The sequence below is a fragment of the Myiozetetes cayanensis genome, unplaced genomic scaffold (assembly GCF_022539395.1).
Source record: "Myiozetetes cayanensis isolate MyiCay16 unplaced genomic scaffold, myiCay2020 scf18, whole genome shotgun sequence".
Lineage (NCBI taxonomy): Eukaryota > Metazoa > Chordata > Aves > Passeriformes > Tyrannidae > Myiozetetes > Myiozetetes cayanensis.
Genome location: NW_026087389.1, coordinates 16,148,837 through 16,172,424, shown reverse-complemented (window position 1 = coordinate 16,172,424; position 23,588 = coordinate 16,148,837). Strand labels below are relative to the sequence as shown.

Below are 23,588 nucleotides of genomic sequence, written 5' to 3'. Positions count from 1 at the left end.
CATGCAGTGCATTTGCAATTGTAGAGCAGCCAGCTGCTGGATGACAGGCATTTGGAAAAGCACTTGATAGCCGTGGCAATACACACTCGTGTCCCTGAGCTTTTCTTACAGGACAGAGGATCAGATTGCATAATGCAGAAAAATCCCATATTATAAAGGATATCTGGCAATGGTGATGTTGCCTCTTAGACCCTGGCTATCCTGTTAGAGTGGGAACCTAAAATCTGGCCCTTGTGGGCTCGTATCTTGAGTTAAATTGTGTCTGTTAGACAGATGCTAACCCAGGTCCTCTGGGAAAGAAAGTAGGGATGTAACAGACAACAGAATTTGTCTTTCAAGAGTTTGGAAAGCCAAATTCTACACAATGAAGAGTGTTTGCTATCTGCTGCTGACTCTGCCAGCAAAGGACAAGCTGTTTATCCTATTGTCGCTCTGTTTCCCATGTATACACTAGAGATTATCCACTTACCACTGCTGAAACACACTTGGAGGTTGTAAATTGGAAACTTCTATATGACAGGTCAGTAACTGTGATTTCAACTGTAATAGCCCATGCAAAACAGGCTTAAACTGTGTGGTATGTGCAGCTGAAATACAGAATGCAAAACCAAGACTGTCGTGAAGAGTGTGCAAAGAATAGTTCTAGTCTGCACGTGGTACAGGAGCTAGAGAGGGAATACTGACGTATTTCTTAATAATTTATTGAAGTATTAAGTTACTGTGCATATTAATTTCTGTGTTGGACTTATCAGATCAGGGTTTGATGTTTTTGCAAGATTGCTTTTCTGGATTCAAGAGTGGGTTTTATTGCTGAATTCCAACATGAGTTGGGAAAGCAATAGGGTTTTTCTACCTCTTGAAAAAACAAACTGGCTCTGTGAACCAGCTCTAGCTGGAGTTGGTGCGTCAAATCCTTGTTCCTTTTATACATCAGTGCTCCTCTCTGCATCAAATTCGTGGTGTTCCTGGATGGGACCACATGAGTTTAGGTAGCACTGTCAGTGCCCCCTGAATACCAGGAGTTTGAGCCTGGTTCTATGTTACTCCAAAATGTTTCTTTTACGCATCAAAACAAAGGGTGGAGGCAATTGCATCCATCGGCAGAAGAAAACCCCTCCTACAAAGGAGGACATGAGCACTTCAGAGAAGCAACCTCTCACTGAAATCCTCTCCCCTTCCCACGCTGGAAGGCTTTTAAACCTCTATGTTGGAATCCAAACTGTCAGGGGCTCCTGTCCTGCTGCCTTGTTGTTACAGTGGGCGGGACCAAGGAGCCTTTGCAACTTTAAAGCATTGATACCTAGTTTGTGAGGCTCTTCCTACAGAGATCTGTCCAGATCTGTCCATCTCGCCAGTAGTACTCCTTTTCTGAAGTTAAAGAGGGCAATTTGTGCTACGCATCGCCTGGCTCCAGATTATGCAGATTTAGGCTATCTGGGAAGGGAAGGGGAGAGCCTGTGGATAGGGCTCCTGCCGCTGCCTTTCCCAGCTGTCCCTGCCCTGGCAGCGGGCAGTTCCCGCGAAGCCGAGCAGCTTGGGTTTGAGTTTAGGGAAGATGAAATTACGCTGCAGCTACCCAGAAGACAGCGTTACAAAATCCAGGCCTTCAAAAGTCTGGCTGAGAAACCCTGGTGATTTCGGGGCTGCAGTTGTTAATTCCGCTACTCTGAATTTATTGCCTGCCCTCCTGCCGCGCCCGGGAACGCTCCCCGAAGTCACAACGCGCTTAAAAAAAAAAAAAAAAAAATCATAGCTGCTGTTATTATTATTAAACATAACCGGAGATTCCCATACGCTGCCTCGTCTCCGGGAGGTGGCCCCGCAGGGGAACGCGGTGCCCGGGCAGGAATGGCAGTGACAGACCCCCGCGGAGGATGCGAACGAGCCGCGTGGTCCCTCGTCGCTCGCAGCGGGGGGACCCGCCAGCGGGGCAGTGCCCGGAGGGCTGGGGGGGCAGAGGGGCCGGGGGACAGAGCGCGGGCGGGGCGAGGGGAAGGTTGGGATGCGGGTCCGGGGCGCCCCATCCCGGTGCAGGGCCGGAGGCGGCAGGACCGGCGGGGGCGCGGGGCGGGCGCATGCGCTGCGGCGGCGGGGCGGCGGGGGCCGGGGCGGCGCGGGGGCCGGAGGGAGGGAGGGAGCGGGCGGGGAGGAGGCAGGGCCGGGCCGGGCCGCCTATTTGAGGGAAAGTAGCGCTCGGCGGGCGCTCAGTGCCGGCCCGCCGCGGACAGGCAGCGGGGCGAGCGAGCGGCCGGCGGTCGGTGCCCGCAGCCGGCGCGGCGCTGCCCCCCGCCCCTGCCGAGGACTGCCGCGCTCGTCGCACGAGTGGCGGCGGGGGAGCCCGCCCGCGGGGCCGCCTCTGCCCCTTCCCCGCCGCGCCGTTAATGGAAACATGGCGATGGCGGCTCCGACCGGCAGCGCGGCGCCCGTCGCCCCGGCCCTCTGCGGCCACCTGGCCCTGCTGCTGCTCCTCGCCGCCCCCGCCGCGCACGGCTACAGCTTCCCGCAGCAGCACACGTAAGTGCCGCCGCCCCGGCCGGGACCCCGCGGCTCGGCTCGGCCCGGCGCGGTGGCGCATCGCGGGGCCGCCCCGGGGCCTGCGGGGGAGCGGCGGCGGCGGGGCCGCGGCGGGCGCTGCCGGTGCCGGCGCGCTGGATGCGGGCGGGCGCGGGGGTCTCCGCCCGCTCCCCGCCGGAGCGGCGGGGCGAGCAGCGAGACCCAAAGTTGCTGGAAAAGCACAAACTTCCCCGGCGGGTGCCGGTCCGCAGGGCGGCTGTCGGAGCCTTAACGTGCGGCGAGAGGGGGGAAAGACCGAAAAAGGACTTCTTTCTTTCCCCCCGCCATCCCCGTTTTCAAGCACACAATATGGTACCCACAAACCGGCCGTGCCCACCGGAGTTTGAGCATAAACTAATAATAGCTGGATAGTTCCACAGGCTATCCGAGCTGGCGGGTCTTCCTCTCTCTCCCTCTGGACCGACCGAAATTGGCTGTAATCTATTGAAAGTCGGAAAGCAGCTCATTTGGGTGAGGGGGTGGGGGACTGGAGAGTCGCTGCAGGAAGGATATAAATAGATTTTTTGAAGAAAGCGAACGTTTTGGAAGTTAACGTTTGGGAATATTTGCTAACACGGTCGGCTCTCCTGCCTACCGTGATAACCCTTAAAGCCTGTCCCCGTCCACACATCCATGTGAAACCTTGCCGAGATGTATTTTAAGAGGCTGTCATCTCCGTTATGAAATGCTGAGGTTTGTTGACACAAAACGGAAAGAAATCCAGACGATTCAAAGTAAAGGCTGACACCGTGTCCTTACAGTCTGCGTTTCTGAAGGTGGGGGAAAGATTTCAATGACATAGAGTTAATAATAGCAGTGTTGCCCTTAACTTTGTGCTGCCCCAGTGGATGTGCGCTGCTTTATGTCACAATTTTCTTGTCATTTGTGATTTGCTTAAGAATAGAAATACATTGCATATATATATATGTCATAGGGAGTATTTTTGAAAGCCCTTTAGATTAGTGTCTTTGATCTCAAAGTACATTTTTACAAGCATGTAGTCAGGCCTTCTGAAAAGAAGGCTTATCGGCAGAAGAAACAGCGCTGTTTATTTGGGAGAGCTGTAGCTTACCGTGTTAATATCTGGCTTCACCGAAGGCATGGTTGTTTGTTTATTCAGAAATCCTTCCCATTCAGACAGCTTCTTTCTGCATTCTTTTGGGTTGTCTATACGTATTTCCAAATATCTTTGACCTCTGGGAGCCGATGGTTTCCCTTTTCTTGCTGTCATGTAAATACAGAAATTCTTCAGAATAAGACCCTGAGAAATGTCTACCTACAGGGGGAGGAGAGGAAAGGGAACATGCCAGTTCTCGTCCAAGTACGAGAGCCTTACGGCCTGATCCAGCCTTGCTCTTACATGAACGATCATTGCTTCCATGAGAATTCCTATGGAAGTAAAGGGGATTATGTACATGGTGAAGTGCAGATAAAGTTTGTGGGATGTTTTTGATATTTCAGTAGCTTTTTGTGGATTGTAAGTTGTTGCTTTCTCTTCTTAAATTCAGAACACAGAATCATATTCTAGAATAAATCTCTTCTGGATACCAGGTTGTGAGTCAAAACTGTGCTTTTCTTTCTAACTGCAGAAAGTTTTACAAGAAGGTTCCTATACCGAGAGACATAGAAAGGCATATTATTTGTAAATAATGTGCTGGTCTTCCGACGCCCAGACTCATTATTATCTATGTTGTTCTAATAAACAGCGCCAGCTTTTTAACCAAAGCAGTTTTATTCCAATTAATTTGGTGGGGTTTGCTAGGCTACATTTTGTTAGCTCTGCTCTCTTTATCAGTGGAGTTATCAGAGTGGGCCTGATCCTGCGCTGAGCGAGGCAAGACGAGCAAAAACTGAACCCACTGGCAAAGATTCCTCATTTCTTGCAGATATGAAGGAATGGTCCTGAAAAGGCCACTTACTCTCTGTGTGTCTCTGGTGAGAATCAATGCAGTCTGGCTGCATCTGGAGAAGAGACTCAGAAGGGATGCAAGACCTCAGCTTGACCTGATATCTTCTTGCTCGTTTGGTTCCCCTTATGACCTGTTCTGTGAACCCAGAGAAGAGAAGAGTCACGAATGGATATTTGATGATGATGCACAATTGCTGGGCAGTAGGTTAATGCTGTAACATGTGGGCTGAAATGCCTGGCGAGTTCTGCCCTAGGGCTGCCGTGATTGTTTCTCGGGAAGGAAATACTTAACGGGAGTACAGAGTGCAATGGTAACTGGCACCAAGGCTTGAACAACCCTCCTTAATTGACTGTTCCCCCTGAGTAGTTACCTGTTTGCACCTTCCTTGTTTTTAAAGAAGCTGGATGTAACTTCAATCTCTTTGGCGGATTTGTCAGTCAGGAGCTGAGTTCAGCTGATGAGATGGGCTGCTAAATTCTTCCTGTTACAAGCCAATTTTCTCCTACTTTGGACAATGCACCCTTGTGAATGATTCAGAGCATTGATTAGAAACATGTTTGTCTTTGGAGGTTTTCTCTGTAAATCACTGAAGTCATCTTTCACTCTCAGAAATCAGGCTGCTTTTTTAAGCAGCCCCAGAATTGTTTCATTCTGGCAGGCAGCAGACTGAATGATTAGGATATTTTGCCTAAGGGGGGGAGAGAGAAGAAAATAAAGAACATTTTTTTATTTTTGGTTACAATTGTATTAATTATTGTCAATGTGTTGATTCTTGGTTCTGTCCCTGATAAATCGCTGGTGTTCTACATTATCTCTCTCCTCCCGGGTAGCATGGTTTTAATCATCTTATGCTGAGCTAAGGAAAGCTCGGCTCAGCCAGTTGTCCAAAGGGGAATTTCTCATTGAGATTTAAAAAGCAAAATCCCAGATTGGAACAAACCCACTGGGGCGAGCGTGTTAGGTGATGTCCACTGACTGACACGGCTCCTTTTAGGAATCATCACGTACAAGAACGTGCATCTGTGTGGTCAATGGGATTAATGGCTGTGGAAGGAAAGGCTGTTGGTTGCAGTTAATTTTTCTTTTAAATAGTACACAGAGGGATTCCTGTGGCAGCACAGTAACAACCTCTGCTTGAATTTCTGAGCGATTTGGCGTTAGATGATTGAAAGCCGGGTCGGCCAGGGGAGTCCTGCACCTGTACTGCTGCTGCCTCCTGAGTGCTGGGGAACGTGGCTGCAAATACCGCTGCTGGGGAGCAGAACAAACCCCCTCCTCGCTTTGCAGCAAGGCTTTTTGTCACTTGGACTTGAAAGAAAATTGCCATCTGCTAGAGGGTGGCGAGCCATTTGCTTCTCGTGAGGAGGCAGGTGTGCGCGGAATTGCTGCGCGTCCGCTTGGCTCCCTCGCTGCTCTGCAGGGCATCTCTGCCCAGCCAGCCACAGGAGAAAGGCATGTCTGCAGGGGAGAGTGCCAGTCCTGCTTCCCCAGTGGATTTAGCACTTGTCAGACGCAGGCAGTTGTTTTGGGCAGCAGGCTGGAGGTGTGACCTGTGTTCCTGTCGGATAGTGAGCAGTGAAGGCTCCTGCTTAGGACAGTAAGGCCTAATAGCTTCCCATCCCTGCTGGAAGGTGGTGGGCCTGGGGCTGCCTCTTCCAAATTAGTTGCTTCTTTGTAGCAGATTTTGATTTGTACTTGTGTCACTTCTCCCCAAATGAGGTTAATGATGCTGGTAGTGATGGCACATCTGGGCTAGCAGGGCTTGAAATAAATAACTCTATTAGAACCGGATGCTTTAGGGTTTGCATGATGCCATGTAGAGGAAGTTCCTTCTCTTGTTCCATTGCCCACCTGCTGTGCACTCAGAAAATCTCTTCCAATTATGGTTCTGATGCTTGGGGAAGGGAACTTGTGAAAAAGGAGCAGAGAAGAAGTGGGGGAGATGGCACTGCTTGTCTTCTGCTGTGCTCATCTGAGCAGAGAGACAGCTCCCTAGGAGGGCAATCTACCACCACGAGTGACTGACAGATAATGTAGCTCTGTCCCCATGAGGGCTGAGCAGCCTCTGTGACAGTTGGTACCCAGTGGAGGCACAAACACCCAGTGTCCCTGTAGCAGCCCTATGGAGGCTGTGCTTGGTGGCAGAGAAGCCTCTCTGAGATGTGCAGAGGCACCCTGAACTTCCCAGACATGAAAGAAGAGCCTCACAGAGAGGAACAAATGTTCTTTAAAAGCCATTTGCAGTATTTCTTTGGCATTTAGAACTTTCTTCTCCATTCCTGTTGCCGTTCTGAATGCTTCCTGCTCGGTTCTCACATGGGGAAAGAGCAGGGCGTTAACTCTTTCTTGCCTCTCTTTGTGACGCCCCAGCATCATACCGTCTGCAGTCATTCCCTTCAAGACTGTGGTTTCAGGAGCTGGAGGTTTTCGACTGTATACACTGAGAAATTGTTAATTGAAATTCTCTCGAGAACACCTGTGGGTTCCCACTGAAATCGATAAGGCTCCTGCACAGAAACCTGAGGGTGGAAATGGGCTCGTGGTCGGTGTTTGCCAGGCAGAGTTCAGCAGCTCTGTTGCAAAGAAGCTTGGTGTGCGTTGTATGTGTGTGTATAACAGCCCCTTAAAAGCTGAAGGTGGTTACAGAGGGTCTAAATGGAAACCTGAAAGTTTATCCTTGAACGAGCGTTTGGCTTCAAAAGCCATCAAAAAGGCTCTCGAGGGCTTAAAGTGCTGGGGCGTCTGCACCCTGTAACACTGTACATGTGCACACACTGTACGAGTCAGACAATGCTTTTTCAGCCAATGAAATACTCAAGAGGGATGAAATAAAAGCAAAAGTCATTACCAAGCAAACTACTTGAGTGAAATATTCAGCAAGAAAAGACGGTATCTGTACATTTCGATATTTATTTTTCTAGGAGCCTCTTGAAGGCAAAATGTGTTTTGTTAGCAAAAATATTTTTTCTCTCAGGGTGTTGGTAGTAGTTTGTTGTTTTAGAGCCGTGTTTGTAATCTAGCCTTCATCCTCAAGTTTATTATTACACAGGGAATGGGGTTGTACAAATTGTTGTTACTGGAGAATTAGTTTGTATCAACAAGCTGTTGGCATGTTTTTCTTCAGGCTGAATCATTTGATCTTTTGGAGAATGGGAGTGGATTTTCTTCCTAAGTTTGACAGTTGTCCTATGACCCTTCCCATTCTGTCTCAGCCATTATCTTCTGGTCAGAAGCATCAGAAGAAATAAAAGGTGTTTACCCAGACCAGAGGATTCATTCTCCCGCTGTAAAGCCAAGTGTTTCTCGCATTGACTAACGCGTGAGTGATCAGGGTATTTAACCAGATGAGCCTGTGACGGGTGAAAGGGCTGCAGGGCGAGAGACACAACGATCCGAACGGCAGTCAGGCCCGACAAAGGGTGCACGGTCTGTGGTTTCTCTGTCTATTCATTAACCACGGCAAGGCTGTTATTATTGCCTGTGATTAGGACACCGTGCCGCCTCCTCAGAAGCTGCTGCTCGGTCTGGTGGGGATGGTTGCGCAGCACACCTTCTCCCGGGGCACGGGAGACGCCCTTCAGGAGAACCAGGATCAAATCTCCTCCCCAGGCTTGTGGCTGGGGCTGAGAACTCCAGAGGAGGTAATTGCTGACAGCAATCAGATTGGGCGCTAAATGGGGGTGTAAACCGTCTAGTACAATAGCGCTGATGATGGCAAAGCCTTGGGCACAGTTGTCAAAACACAGGTTGAGCTTGCCTATGTCTGAGTGTCTTTGTACAGTAATACCACTGATATGTGAGGACTTAAATGCAAGAAGCATAGGGTGCAACATGATTTTTAGCTCTGGTGTATGTCAAAATCTCTGAAATTCCTGCAGTGAAAAGGAGATCTTTAATAAGAATGTCGCTTGCCTCCCTCGACCTTGTTGCTTCTTTCATTGTCCTTGAAGGGTGGGGATGGAGCTGCGCTTTCCATAGCCTGGGCTGCAGATACTTCTGCATCAGTGGGTATCTGTTATGAATCTCCTGAAGCCCTGGGTAGACTTTGGGTTTCCTTGGATTCTGCCTGTGCCAAAACTGTTCTTCTGCCGTGTCCCACAGTGACACTTGGGGAATTCATGAATCAATAGGGGTTGTGCCTACAGTGAGTACGGGTATCCCTGTGATAGAAAACCCGGAGTGATGGATTACAAAAGGCACGTTCATTTACCTGACAAAGGTTGTCTTCTTGAATTATTTATGAGGTTTCACAGCGAGCTAGTAAATTTTTGTGAAAGCAATGGAGTCCTGGTAATGTGAGCCTCTTCACTGCAGCTTCCGGAGTGGAGTTGTGCTGAGGAGGTACAGGACGTGGAGGAGGAGGAAGAAACAGGCAGCAAGTGGAGGGATAGAGAGACTGCTGTTTTCATGTGCAAATGATGAGGTGTGCAGAGCAATGAAGTGCGAATTAGTTTGATCGTGCTGTGCATTGGAGCAAAAAATCCGTGTAGTGTTAGAAAGCAACTTATGCTTCAGGGAAGGGTGGGGGGCGGAAGGGATGGGGGGAGTACAGACATAAGGACAGAGAAGGGTGAAAATCTCACGACCAGAATACTGGCTGCTTCCCATCTATAGGAATGTTATTTGCAGGGGTAGTTTTGGTAGAGTATATACTCGTTTTGGTGAGGTTTTCTTACCCGAGTTCCACTAAATGAAGGATCAGGCCAGGGCTGGCCAGGCTTTTCTGTGTGGCATTCAGCAACTGGAAGGCTTGCAAGTGTGCAGAGCACGTGGCTGTGGACCAGAGAGGTTTGCTCAGGATAACCTGGAAGATGTGTGTCCACAGGAGCATTAAATGAGTGTTATCCAACACGGGGAGCGAGGGCAGTAAGAGCTGGAGTCCTGGCAGCAAGCGTGCTGCCTTGCTTCAGGCCCTGCTGGAACACCATTCCAGAGCTAAAAATCAGTGATGCAGCAGGCACAGTACAGGTTCATGGTGTGGCTGCTCCTTGTGTACCTGATTTGTTGATAAACAGAGCCTGCCCCCTGCTTTTGGGCTTGGAAGCACCAAGTTAGTCCTTAAACAGTCGAATTGGTGGAAAGAATTGGGAAAGTGCTATATCCATCTCCATTGAAGTGACAAATGAGGATATGATTGTCCTTATAAATACCAATGCCTCTCAACTCATAGCAGAGCTGGGTCCTGAAACTTTCGTCACAAGCTGCCAGTTTGCTGTCAGGCTCTGTTTCTTCTCCAGTGAGCACTTAATATTAGGCAGTCCAGAAGAATCCCATATCTAAGGTCCGAGTTCACATTAATTCCCCAAATAAGAAAGCAAAACAAGGGGCATATATCCAAATAATTTCCAGAGCCAACCTTGTATAAGCTACTTACCCATCAAAAATGTATAAAGCTCTCAGTGCTGTAATTTCTGTTGAACCAGAGATATTCTTGTATTTGAATTCCCAGAGCTATTAAATTTCTCGTAATAAACCTCTCTGTTGTGGCCAATGAGCACTCTCTGCACACGCTGACACAGGGAGGGTCAGGAATGCAGTGCCTTGTTTGCATTTCTAACGTATGGTGGGTTTCACAGGCAGATTTTTGGCAGCTGTAACGTGAACACCAGAATAGAGACAGACTCAAGCCAAGCGAAGCACCTAATGTTCAGCTTTATCAGGTGTTGAAGATTGAGTCAGATTCTGGGCTGTGAGTGGCTGAACGTCTTTTTATTGCTCCATAACGAACTCAGTAGACCCAGGAGGAGCCAAAGTGCCATTTCCTCATGTCTGAGGTAGTCTTGTAAATTAGAGGTCTCTGCTGAGCGTTCACTGTAGTGTCACATTCTTGGGATCAGCGTGTGTGGGAAGTACTGTGTGGGCTCATGTGCTCCCAGTACCTCTGCAGAGAGAGGGATGCCCCTTGCCCAGGTAGAAGGAAGCCTTCTGCAGCAGTGTGTCATGAATACCAGGGGAAAAAAGGGTGGAAGAAACAGCATTTAATTATTCAAGGCCTGCAAGCTGAAAAGGGTTTCAGGATGGTGAGCTAGGCATGCGTCAAAGCTTTGTGGGCACTCTGCGTTTCCCTCCTCCCCTGCCTGCTCTGGGAAGGAGGGTAGATTACATGAGTATGAAAAAAAAATCAATATTTTTCTCTTCACGCAGCTCTTAGTTTTTATTTATTCTGGTTTTGTTGGCTGGAAAGTCTTAATAACTGTTGATCAGTGACCAAACTGATGACATTATTTTGCCTCCTGCAGAACAAAAGCACTTCCAAGAGCACAGACCAGAAGGGACCCTCTCTGTGAACAGGGATGGTTTTGTGCCCCTCCTTGGCTGGGTTCTGAGGGACTTCTGATTGAGCTGTTCCTGACGTTGGGCTTGTTACGATGCAGGAGAATTTGCTGCTGTCAGTCTGGTGTGCTGTGCTCTCTACAGCTGTGAAGGTTTAAAAGCTGAGAATTGTCAAGAAAATTTCCAAGATACTGGGACAAATTAATCCCTGATATAACCACACTGTGGGATTATGCTGGGGGAAATTTTCAGGCCTTTTTCTTTTAAATGTAGTGGTGGTTGTGGTTGCTTCTGACGTGATTTTTATTGTGAGATGGAGAAAAGAAACACATCTAACACATTTACTATCTGCTCATGCTTTGCTCCCAGTTTCTAAATAACCCCATTTAGCACCTGCCCGCCTGTTTGACCCAGCAGCAAAAATGTTGTGTTGGCATTTCTGACATCAAAACCGCCTTTTTACCCATCATCTTAAGGCTAAATTGAACCTTTCTGTGTCACTTGCTCCTTGCTATGTTTATTTGTTTTGATCTAGTCTTTACTTTGGAGAAAAATCTAACTAGCTCTGTCTCACCCCTACTGCCTGCTGGGTGCTTGGGGCTCTTTCTCCTGTGAAGTGGCTCCTTCCACAGGTGAATTTATCCCCTCAATTTCCCCCTGCTGCCTTGTGCTGCCTGCCCAGACATGAGGATGGAGCAGCTGGGTACAAAAGGGCTCTGACAGCCACATTTTGGCACAAGGTCTCACTTGAGCACTGTGAGTGCTGAGCTGGCTCATACCTTTCCCCCTTCTTGCAGCCCTGTGGTGACAGCCCTTCTGGGGCCGTGTTTGCTCGAGCAGGCACAGCGTTCCCAAGCCTGAGGTGAGGATGCATCCTAAGGCTGGTGCTCTGCACAGAGCACTGCCTGTGGCAACGCTGCTGTGTGGGAATCTTTTTCTGCCCTTCTGCTCTTGACACCACTCCAAGTGGAGCCTTGTGCCGAAAGCACTGCTGGTTTGTGCAGTTTATGAACGTGATTATTTGTGCTGAAAGCAGCCTTGCCTTTTTTATTTTATAAGGGCCACTTAATAAATGTCACTTATTTGGGGACTCTCAGGCATCTGAGCGCGTGGCCAGCCGCCTTCTCGTGGGGAGGTGGCTGCCAGACCCCATCCTGTTCTCTGGAGTCACTGCTGGCTGGTGGAAGGGTAGCTTTGCCACTTGCCAGAAAGAAAGATAGATGTGTTTTTATGGTGGCTTGGGTAATACTTGACCTTCTTAGTTAAATCTACTTATTGCTGTGTTTGGGCCATTTCAGTTGTTACCAGATCTCACTTGATAACGTGAGGGTTCTTGTATGTGAAGTTTCTTTCAGAGAACACCAAGCAGCTGCAGAAGGGAAAGGTTTGGTAAATAGTACCTGTCCTTCTTATGGAGGAATATCAGAGTGATTGCAGTGTGGGAAATGGGACCTGCTTGGGCTGCAGGTGAGATGCTCCAGCTGCTGCTGCATTACCTTTTGGGGGCTACAAGTAATGCCTAAGCCTGCAGTTTCTCTGCTTAACAGTATCTGTTAGATGAAGGGTTCATGTGCAAGGCCTGGTGCTTCAGGGCTGGGTGGAATTGGTGGCTGGAATGCCCTTTCATCCCACGACTGCCAACCTGCAGTACTGGCTGAACTGCAGTTTGTTGCACTGCTATGAAGTTTGTGAGGTTCACTGCACAAAAGTCCACATCCCACAACCAAAGCAAGGACTACTTCAAGTATACTGCATTTTTTTTTGGTCTAATTTTCCACATGAAACTAACCTTGCTTTCTCATTTGGCTTGGTTACAGTATTTATTACAATGACATTCCCTCTCCTCATTTTTTTTTCTCCTGCTATGATATTGAGATTTAATATTTATCTTCTAATAGTTTCTGAGTAGTGGAGTGCTTGCATTACTGGCAGTGTTGTGTAGTTAATCCTGAGCACAGATAGCTGTGAGGAGTCCAGACGGACTTCAGCCCTTAGTGGCACGCTTGTGAGTGAGGAAATTAGCTTGGAAATTGCTGTTTTTTAAAATTGCTTCTGTGTTAATCTCGCTGTGATACCACAGCTTCTGGCAGTATGTGGGTTAGCGAGATGCTTGTGGCCAAGAATGAGGGCAGGTTCTCACTTTAGAAGAGTCTCAGCAAAGACCTTGTCTTACACCTTTGCTCTGAGGAGGTTTACACTGAGGAATTTGGCCCATTTTTCCATTGCCAGGCCCATCTCCCAGGTGTTCTCTTATCCCTGATTGACCTTCTGGCCTACTTTCTGTCCACTGTGTGTTAAAGGGTGACCAACCTGTCAGTCTTGGCAAGCATCAGGAACAAAGCTTGTGTGCCTCAGGCTTGTTCCCTGGGGAGACAGGTAATTCTTTCATGATGCCCTTGGGATTGTCCCCCTTCCCTGTCCCTCCCCATTGCAGTGTGACATCTTGTCCTGTTCTCCATCCTCTGGTCCTTGTCACAGTTTTGTACATCCATTTTGCAACAGCACTTCCCTATTGCTCATTTTGCTGAGGCTTCAGGGAGTCCAGTATGTCAGTGGTGGAACAGGAAATATAACCAGATCACATAATTACTCCTCTTCTGTTCCTTGAATGAATCCATGCTCTTCGTTTTGGGGAAAATGTTTCTTCTGCTCTGTACTAACAAGATGTCAGATTCAGCTGCAGGAACAAAAAACATGGGCAGGAGGATTTGGACTCCTGTCCCTTTCTTTGGTGTTGGGAGGGTGGGAACTGTCCTTGTGGATGAAAAGCTTCTCTGAAGGACACTGTTCTCTGGCAAGTGCCTGAACATCAGAGCTTGGGCAGTGCTGTTTCTGTGCAGTTAGTTGGAGGGCAAGAGGCCTTCTTGCTGAGTGCTCAGCACTGGACTTCTGCAAATTAAATGGGTGCCCTCTGCTGCATAAGCCCTACGTTGGCTCCTTGTGCCATGTAAATTATGGTTAGGCACCTTTCCCAAGAAATGCTCTCTTTAAAATTGCACTTTTGTGCTGATGATGCACCCATTTAGAATTGGAGCTCGTGCCCATTGCCTCTTTGTGGCAAATGCTCACCAGTGGGACCAGTTACTGGGGAAACTGTAGGGCAGTAGCTACTGACCATCCCTCAGATATTTAGCCCCTTGGGTGGGACCTGAGATACCATCTGAACATTTCCTGCTCCCTATGTCTGTCTCAGAGAGAAATTCTGGAGGCCATTAAGCTGAGTAATTTACATGCTTCTTGAGCCTGTGCCTAGGGAAATATATTTCACAGGTAATTTCAAATCTCTTGGCGTGTGGAAGAAGTCATTATTCTAAATAGAAAGGGGCTCATGATGTCACGGGCCCCATTGAGAGGACCATATTGGAGACTGGGATTTTTTTTTTTGTTACAGAAAAGAGTCCGAGGCATTCTATTCATAGGGCTTTGGGATGTCAGATGTTTTTGGTTTTAATGTTAATATTCATTTAGAAAAGCAGAAGAGAGAACTATCTTGTAATCTTCGATTCCAGTTACATATGAGTAGTACTGTATGTGAGGGCTGGGAGAAAACCTACTGTGGGGTACCCACAGCTGTGTGAGTTTCCTGCTTTTTGGCAGTGTCTTCCAAGGGCAAGCATCAAATTTAGCATCAGGATGTTCAGTTGCAGATCTGACTCTGCTCCCAAAAGTCTGTCTGGGTTTGGGACTACTGCTTTGCCTTGGTAGCTCCATTCTCCCCTCCTGAAAAAAGACAGAAAATATTTTTGTTGGACATATTAGGAGGATTTGCCAGTGTAACGTTGACCAGCCCCTTCAAAATGGTGTTTGATGGGCTGTTGCACTGTCTGCTTCAACTGTGGTGTTGCAGTGGGGAGGGGATGTGGCTAGTGACTGATAGTTGTGAAGCCAAGGTTGTGGGTGCACCGCTGGCTCATCAGCTTGGGGCATCTGCCAAGGACAGGGACACATCTGTGCTTAGGCTCCAGGAGAGCTTCCCAGTGACCCATTCCTTTGGAAAGGGAAGGCAGCTTATTGTGGAGTTTTCTTGCAGCAGGGAAAACTCCCACTGTGCTTAGCACAGCATCCTCGTTCCTAAAGGTGCTCCAGCTCATCCTCCTCCTTTCGTGGGGTCCTCCAGGACAGGAGGGGCGTCCTTTTCTGTGTGAAAAGCTGGCTGCAGCTGGAGATGGGAAAACTGAGCCTGACAGATCAGTGTCCTGAGCTTGTAGAGCAAATCCTGTTGCACCTTCTGAGTGTTTCCAGTGTGGTTCAGGCACCTGCATTTATACAGACTTGTATCCTTTTCAGAGGAAAGGTGGTATGTGTATGCTGTTTCCCTGTGGAGCAGTGTTTGTCCCAGCTGGATGGGGAGCAGAGAGGAGGTGACCTGTGAAAGCTGGCAGCTTCATTTCTGTTGCTGTAATGCTTTGGGTGATGCAGCAGTACTGGGACCAAACCGAACTGGGCTTGATGCTTCCACTCTCTCTCTGCCTCAGAGCTTGTCTGGATGCCACTTTACAGCAAGAGAGGTCTTGCAAACAGCTTTTAGATGTGTATCACAAAGTAGTGAGGTAATGGCATAAAATGCGGTAAACTATTATTTATTTTTTTTAATGCTCTCCACCCCCACCCTTTTTTCTTTGGTTGCTGAAAGGGACTAATACAATGAAGAGCTTCTGCAAACGAAGGCAACTACATTTGAAATAACAGGGTTCTGGGTATTTGGCTGGTGAAAGATGCAATAAGTGAGCATCGCTAAGTGCTTTATAATAACAATGATTACAACGCTCTCTGGGGAGCCAGGAACCTCTCAGGTAGGGGGAGGGTATGGAGAGCGGTTGTTTAAGGTGGGGGTTTAACTAGATAGACATGGAGTGACAGTGATGCCCAGAAACCCCTGAGGAATGTTCCATATGGTGCAGTGAGAGGCTACTCCAGAAACTCCAGGAGACTTGGACTGACATGGTTTGAGGCTGAAGCAATGACAATGGATGCCCCTAAATAACTCTTGTAGCAGGAGGTCTTTGTGGCAGAGGTTAATGATATCTTTCTTTGGCTAGGAGAGAAATTGTAGACAGAAAGTCAGCAGAGGTCTGACTAGTCAGGAGTGCTCTATCAAATTCCTTAACATGGCTTGTCTTTAAGTGATCAGATGAATCATTTGTGCCTGCTCTGTATCCATTCAACTGAAATGTGCCATGGGCAGGGTGGGTGCTGAAAGCAGTCCTTCTGGTGGCTGATAAGAGTTACAGTGTGCTGTTTGCAGACTGAGCTTCTTCATGTTTTGCTGCAGCTCTCCACAGCAGTGTGACTCTTCCTGGCAGTAGGAGCATCCCTGGGCGGAGAACCTTGTGTGGACGTTGGGAAGCTCTTTCTTGCCAGGGGCTCCAGACAGTCCTTTATTTCCAGTTTGCAGCTATGGCATCAGATCTGCCTCACCCTTTAAAGACCACACTAGGGAAATGAGAGATGACTACAATGTATGTATCAAAAACTCCATTCCAGCCATCAGGACGTGGCACTCCCACATCAAGCTTTGCCCCACGTCTTGACCAGACTCTCCACAAATGACCCAAGCAAGGAGAACTCTTTTGATGTGTTCAGTGTCGTAGTATTTGCAGAGCTAGGAGGTGGTGATTGTGAAAGCCTTATAAGAGCCTGCATGAGCTCGGATGGTCCTGCTGTTGCTCAGCAGTGATGCAGGAGCATGGGGCAACTCATAGCATCTAATCATAAAGCTGTTTGCATATGCTTTAGTGGACACTCTTCTGGTGGCATGAGACAGAAACACTGCTACTGGGACTGTCATCACTTAGCCATCCAGCCTGATGTACTCAAGTGACAGCTTCACTGTTTCTCCAGGCTGTGGAAAAAGCTCTCCCATCTCCAATCCCAAGTGCAGGTCCTGCAAGGCGTGGCTGTTTTGTCTTCTCAAGGGGGGTTCAGCCTTCCATCTGGTGATGAGGGTTTACTGGAATGAAGAAGATGCAACAAGCGATCCTACTTCTGTCTAGCTCCCAAGAGAGTCATGAATTATACACAGAATAAACAAATAACCTGATATGTCTGTCATTATATCATAAAGGACTTTAATAATTCATGCAGCTTGCAAAATCCTTACTAAGACCTACCCTCTGTAACCTTATCTTTGCTGTGGGGGATGGGATCTCTTCAGCCTCCACTCAGATTGCATCTGTAAAACAGAAGGAGTCAGCGAGGAGGGAGGTTTTATCATAACACTTCATCTGTATAATGGGTTGCAAAGTGACGTGCAAGAGTTATCAGCCATTGGGGTCTCAAGGGGTACTGAAAATGACAAGTGGCTGCATTGGGTGAAATTTATGCAGGTAGCGTGTGCCATAAAACTGACACCTCTTCACTTATTTATTAATTCATTGTTTCAAGTCTAGATTTGTGACAGGCTTTGAGATTAGGAGCCCAGTTCTAATCCTGCGCGACGGGAGTGCAAAGATGGTGCGAAGAAGCCACGGGCATCTCTCGCTCCTGATGAACAGCAGCAAGTGTGCCATGGAAATAGAGTTTCAAGGTGTAAAATACGAGCATAGCTTTCAAAAAAGCAGGGGGGTTTAGGCATTGCAGTAGCTTGGGCTCTGAAAAAACGTGTTAGTTGTTTTGGGGAGAGTACTGCCCCTATCACCAGTACAGCTCCAGTACTGGTAGCCATTGCCTTTGGCTTATTCTTTTTGTGTTACAGCCCTGGAGTTGTGTGCTGGTGCTTCTGCCACCACAACATGAGATGTCAAAGTATATGAGCCACCTGATAAAGTTCCCGTTTGCAGGACCAGCCCCATGGCAGCAGAAACAGTCCAGACATAAATCCTATAGCTAATTTATTCCTCTGGTAAGGCACCCAGGTTCAGTTTTGCTTATACAGTTGGTAAGTGGCTTGGTCAGACTCCCCACGTGGTAGGGAACTACTTACTGAGCTTGTTGAACCTAGGTGAAAATAGGGTGGCATCTTGAGGTGCCTAGTTCTGCTCCCACTTAGAGAAGTAGGAGTTGCTGGCCGTGTGCCGAGATCAGATTTACCCCTTCAGGCTGTGAGGATTAATTCGTGCACAGTTTTAATGTGTTTGGGGATCCTCATATGCAGGTCCTGCCAAGGAATGCTCTTAAAATCCAGGTATCCATCACACAGTGGGTGCATCATTGAGTGATGGCCTGGAGATGAACTCTAGGCTGAGAAGGATGGGAGGAACTCGATCAGTGACGGGGTTTGTGGTTGGAAGGGCCTTTTTGGGAAAGCTCTCTCCTCTGCCCGTTTGTCTGCAGGAGATATTGGCTGTGGTTGCTTTGCCATTGGTTCTTTTCATTGCTGTATCAGTGAGAGGTTGTGCATGTGTTTGATCAGAAGAATCAGTGCCTGTGTGGGGCCTTTTGCAGCACTGCTGGGCAAACGTACCAACTAACACATTCACTGGCTTCTCCTTCCTCTGTCTGTGGGCAAATCATCCACCATCAGATCGTGATTTTCCTCAAGTCTACTCTTAGGCTTTAAATTATTCACTGCATTATCCTTTGGCCTCCAGCTCCTTTGCATATCAAATACTCCGAATCAGCTTTCTGTAAAGTTTGAAATTCAAGATATTTTGATTGGCCACGCAGCTCTCAAAGAATAGTTATCACGGCTCTTTGTCATACTGGGAGGGCATTTCAAGTGGAGTCCTGCAGGGATCTGCCCTGGACCTGCTTTTATTCAGTAGTTTCATTAATAAGTTAAGCAATGGAATGGGAAATATGCTTATAAAATTTGCAGGCGACACTGAGCTAGGAGGGGTTGGATGTACTTTGGAAGGCATTATCAGAATTCAAAACGATCTGGTAAAATTGAACGGCGAGCTGGCTATCAGCAAAGTGGAATTCAGTGAAAACAAATGCAAAGCGATGCACTCACAGGGGAGAAGTCAAATGTACAAATACAGAATAAAGCACATCTGTCTGGGTAGCAGCGTGGCAGGAAAGATCTTGAGAGTTACTGTGGATCACTTTGAGTCAACAAAGTGCTGCCATAGCAGAAGGGGACATTTGTTCTGCAGTGTTCAGTAGTTTCTTGGACAAGACTGGGGAAGTGATGTCTTCCTCCTCATACAGCACTGGGTTTGGCTTCTGTTGGAGTTCCTGACCTCACTTCTTGGCGTGAGCCTTTGGAGATGTAGGGAAACTGCAGAGAATCCAGACAAGGACAACAGAAAGAATGAAATATTTAGAAAACAGTGCAAAACAGGGAAAGCTGGGAAAAGCTGAGTTTGCCCTTCCGTTCTTTATTTTTATACTCCAAAGGATGTGGCAGAATAATGATCTCCCAGTTCTTGGGAGCCTGTCATAAGAATTTTTCAGTGTCTGCTATAGGTGGGATAAGTGGGAAGAGGGAACTGAGGTTTAGAGTGAATAAGAAGGGAATGTTTTCACTAGGTGGTGAAAAATTGAACTGGAAAAAGGTACCGTGGGGATCTTGGGTTCACCTTCAGCAGAGGTGAACCCAAGAGGATTTAAAGAACAGATTAGACAATACTTCATACAAAGGGTTCAGGTGTTTAGATATCTCAGTGCAACTAATGGTGGGAGAGGAATTCCTGAAGCCCCTGCCATCCTGTATGTCTATGACTCACTGAACACCTACTGCCTGTTCTGTTTTTAGGTGGAGTTAGACCTTAAATGGTTAATGCTTCTGGTTTTCAATAGAGAAATCATATTTAAGGAAGAATTTTCTTTTGTCCTAAATGTCACTGGTGACAAGTTGATGGTTACTGTTGGTTTTCCCACAGGTACCTACAAGTATATTTGTGCTCAAGACCTGTTAATGAAACACAGTTTTTTTGTGTAACTGCCAGGCTATTTCCCCCCTCATTTTTTGCCCAGCTCTATCTATCCTCCAGGCTGAAAAACCTCCACAGTTATCCATTTTATTATATTGTAATACTTGTTGGGGTGTCAAACAGGGATCAAGATAGATCTGGTAGGGGTTTTGGCACTTGTGGGTTTTTTTGGGTGGGGTTGTGTTGTTTTTTTTTTTTAAAGACTTACCCTACTGCAAAAAATTGTAGAGATGAAGCAGAGAGAAGGTAGGACACAGAAACAGGCACAGAGAGTTAGTGTCTGATCAGATTGAAGAGAACTAAGTAATGTGGTGATAGAGCTGAATGTAGAAACACTATCCCCTTCCTCTTTCTCAAAGATCTTCCTTGGGATATAGTTCTAATATTCATTTATCCTGTCCTTCCCTCCTATAATAACGTCAAAGATGCTTTCTTTACTACAGGAAAGACCAGATGGTAGAGGTGAATAATGTCTTGACAAATATTAAGAAAAGACTAGTCCAGCAGGCAAATTTTTCCCACCCTTCCTTTCTATAAACACCTGGGCACATACTTTAAATTAAAACAGAGTCATAAAACGACAGTGTGGGAGGCTTGATAATGTCTGGAAGCATGGCCAGTAATTATTTGGTCATTTGGAAAGAAACAGGTGCTCTCTGTAAGTTGTATCTTCAGGGGGGAAGAAAAAAAAAAAGGCACCTTGTTTTTCCTTGATGGGTAAATATTGGCTCACGTGGGGTTTGTACGGCCTAGGTGTGTAGGAGAGCTCTGAGGGGGCACTGCCCTTACGCACGTGCACGTGTGTGCACTGACACGCACTATTACTGTGAAAGGATTAAGCATCTTGAAGGAATAAGCCAATTATAAGAAGTTCCTGCACAGCAAAAAATTAGACAACACAGTAATTAATAACCTTATTAAATAGCAATATTTGGGCACTGAACCAAAGCGTATGAATCAGAGTGAAGCATTCTTGGCTGAACACACTGTGTGAAGTGTAGACACTTGTACAGAACACACTCTCTGTAGAACCCAGTAAGCTTTGGGGCAGTGTACCTACTTAGCAAGTAGTTTTTCCTCTTGTCCTTTCATGTTTCTGTAGCTCTCTCTTATTTTTGGGGCTGGGAAGGCAGCAAAAGAAAAGGACCAAATCTTTTTTTTTTCCCCTAATGTCCTCTCCTGCTGACAGCCAAACAAGCACTCTCCTAAGGCTTCTTTTAAGAAAAAAGTTTCCTCAAGCAGAAAACTAATTTTCTTTCCTCTTACTTGTCCTTTCCCAGTGCTTTTGGGAGAGGTGGCTTGCACTGAGGCTTATGTTCATCAGTGGTTTGTGTAACTGCCTTGCCCAGCCCTAGGTTAGCTGTGAGGAGGTGTGACTGCAGCCCAGGAAGGGTCTGTCCCACGTACCCTGAGCCACCGAGGAGCAGAGTGGCCCTGGGCTGAGCTGCAGTGGCAGCTCCTGGTGCTGGACACAGGCTGGCAGTGCGTGGCTTGCACTGGTGCCTGCTCTGTGAGTGTGAGAGAAGACCAGGACTCGGGCTGCCATCTGTTGTATGCTCAAGTGTGGGAGGATGTGGGCCAAGGACAGCCCGTCTGTCTCCTGCCTTTCCAGGCAGTTATCATTTTCTTCCAAAGCCACACAGCTGGAGCAGTGGTGTAGCCTCGGAATCCAACACAGAAGTCTCTGCAACTGCTTGGGTCACCTGAAGCATGAAATGTGCCCTAACCCTAAGGAAGGGCTGCTGTGACATGTGCCCACTGAGCAGGAGTGGGACAAAGTGGGACGCTTTCCTTCCTGGCCCCAACTGCAACAGCAGTGATTTGCCTCCTGATGTGCTGCTTGACACAGTAAACATTTTTGAAGCTCTGCTGCTTTTTTAAAGCCTACTTTCTCTCATCTTTAAGAAAAATCAAATATGCAAATTGTGAAATCAATTAACATTTTTGTAGTTTTCTTTGGAGAGGCAGTGATAAATGGTGGTGTGTTTTCAAAAATCACTTATGTCCCTTGCAAATGTTGCACAGGAGGCTGTAAAATATACAGGGAAAGGAAACAACATTTTTTTTCAATACTAAAGATTTTTTTAATGGGTATTCTGAATGTGCCTACAGTAGTTGTAAAGTTGTTGGGTTGGAAGAGTCCTGTGGAGACTCCCCAGCAAAGACAGTGCCAGCAGAGATGATGGGGATCAGTGGGGTGTGCTGGGTATGTCACTGCCAGAGAGGGGACAGGGGATGGTGGGGTGCCAGGCTCCTTGCACGCAGTTCCTGCAGGCACAGAGCTGCTGAGTGCCAGCACAGATTCTTGAGCTCAGAGGTTTTCTCCTCGCCCGCCTTGGTTCACTGCAGCACACACTGAAGCGGTGCTCGCTTTAAGGGGGGACTGTGCACATGGCTCATAAAGGGAGCCTGGTGGCTTTCCTTGAGCACCACCACAGCCACGCCAGTGGCTTCCCAGTCAGTGCCTCAGCTGTTTTCTTTATGCTTTATTTGTAAATGACATTTCACGGGAGCAGCGGGGCGCTCCTGGCTGTGTGTTTTGGGGAGTTAGAGCTCCTCGAGCCCCGTAACGCACCTGAGGCGTGCAGTAATGGCCCAGGAGTGCAATGACTGCCATGTCTTACTGCTCTCAGCTTCCATAGGGGACACACTTCAAAGAGAAATCTCCATGTTCATCATGGGCTAGTGGTTCCTTTACCCTCTTCATCCTTGCTACAGTTGTCTTGTGTAAAATTTCAAGTGTGTTGGCAGTGAGAGAGAAACGAGGGGCAGAAGGTCAACTTAAACAGAATAAGAATGGGATTTATATATTTTATTATTTTTTTTTAATGTTAGCTTTCAACCCAAATATGGTAAGTGAAATGAAACCTCCGAATTCTGGGATGTGGCCCACTCTGAAGCCTTCTGGTCCTGGACATGACCAGGGCTAGAGGGACACGGTAATGGGTCACACAATGGTTTTGACAGTGCTGTGATGTGGGTAAGGGATGTGCTGGTGAGAAAAGAGCTTTTACTACCACTGGTAAGAGCGCTTGTGTAGCCATACCACACCAAAAAGAGAAGCTGCTTCTATTATTTTTTTTAGTCTAGAAACCCGATGTCAGCTATGCCAAAATGCCCTCCTTATTAGATAGTGTAAATAATACATTTATTTATTTTAATAGTGGTACCTAAAGCTTGTACTACAAGGCTTAGCTGGATTCTTTGGGAAACTGCTGATCTGTAAGGCAGCACAATTAAAGGGAGTTGCAGTCTTTGTCATGAATGAAAAACCCGGTGGCTTTTCCTTAAAATAGTAGTACTTCTTGGGGTAGAGGCAGGGGGTGGAATAAGTTTAAAAAAATTTTTTTTTAAAAACAAATCTACTGACTAAATTTAAATTAATTGTAAATCCCAGCCCAACTGAGCACTCAGTGTCTCTTTTGCATATGCCAGCACAGTAATATTGATGCCTCTGTCTTCCTCTGTAACTAATCCTCTCTGAGGGCTTGGCCATACGTGACATTTAAGCGGATATGAGCAGTTGTTAATGTGATGGATACGGCTCAAGATGGGTGGTAATTTTCCCTTGCTGTGGTGTTGTAGGTGTTCCTGGGGAGAGCTGACACAGGCAGGTGTCACTGGAATCAAGGATCTTGTACAGAGCTGGAAGTTAAGGAAAAGTGTCAGCTCCATAAGTGCTCAGTGGGGGTTCTCGGACCTGTGGCTGAGTATGAGCTTATAATTGATTTTTCTTTTTTTCCAGTTCACTGGAGAAACTGGAAGAGGGGAAAAAAATAAATCCAGTTTTGGTATTCCAGGGCATATTTTTTTAATTAATGTCTTGTGTAAAAATAAATATTTTTTGGTGAAAATACTGCAGAACATTTATGGATAACTTTGGTACTCAGGTTAACCTGAATATACCTTTGATAGCAAATAAAAGATTTGACTGAAAAAGGAAAAGAAACAAAAACCCCAACCCAGCCCCCCTCAGCCCTGTCTGTGACCTGGTACCTTCACCCTGCAGTCCCACTGAAGGCTTTGCTTTCCCTCC

At 47.2% G+C, this 23,588-nt stretch overlaps 1 protein-coding gene across 2 annotated transcripts in view; it reads left to right on the top strand.

Moving 5' to 3' along the window:
• Window positions 1-2,221: 2,221 nt before the first annotated feature.
• The window catches only part of CACNA2D2 (calcium voltage-gated channel auxiliary subunit alpha2delta 2), a 206,991-nt gene continuing 185,624 nt past the window's right edge, over window positions 2,222-23,588 (top strand). For both annotated transcript variants that reach the window (XM_050312748.1, XM_050312747.1), the window contains exon 1: window positions 2,222-2,514. In XM_050312748.1, the coding sequence (XP_050168705.1) occupies window positions 2,390-2,514 (125 nt within the window). In that variant the 5' untranslated portion in view covers window positions 2,222-2,389. The remainder of the gene's footprint in view (window positions 2,515-23,588) is intronic.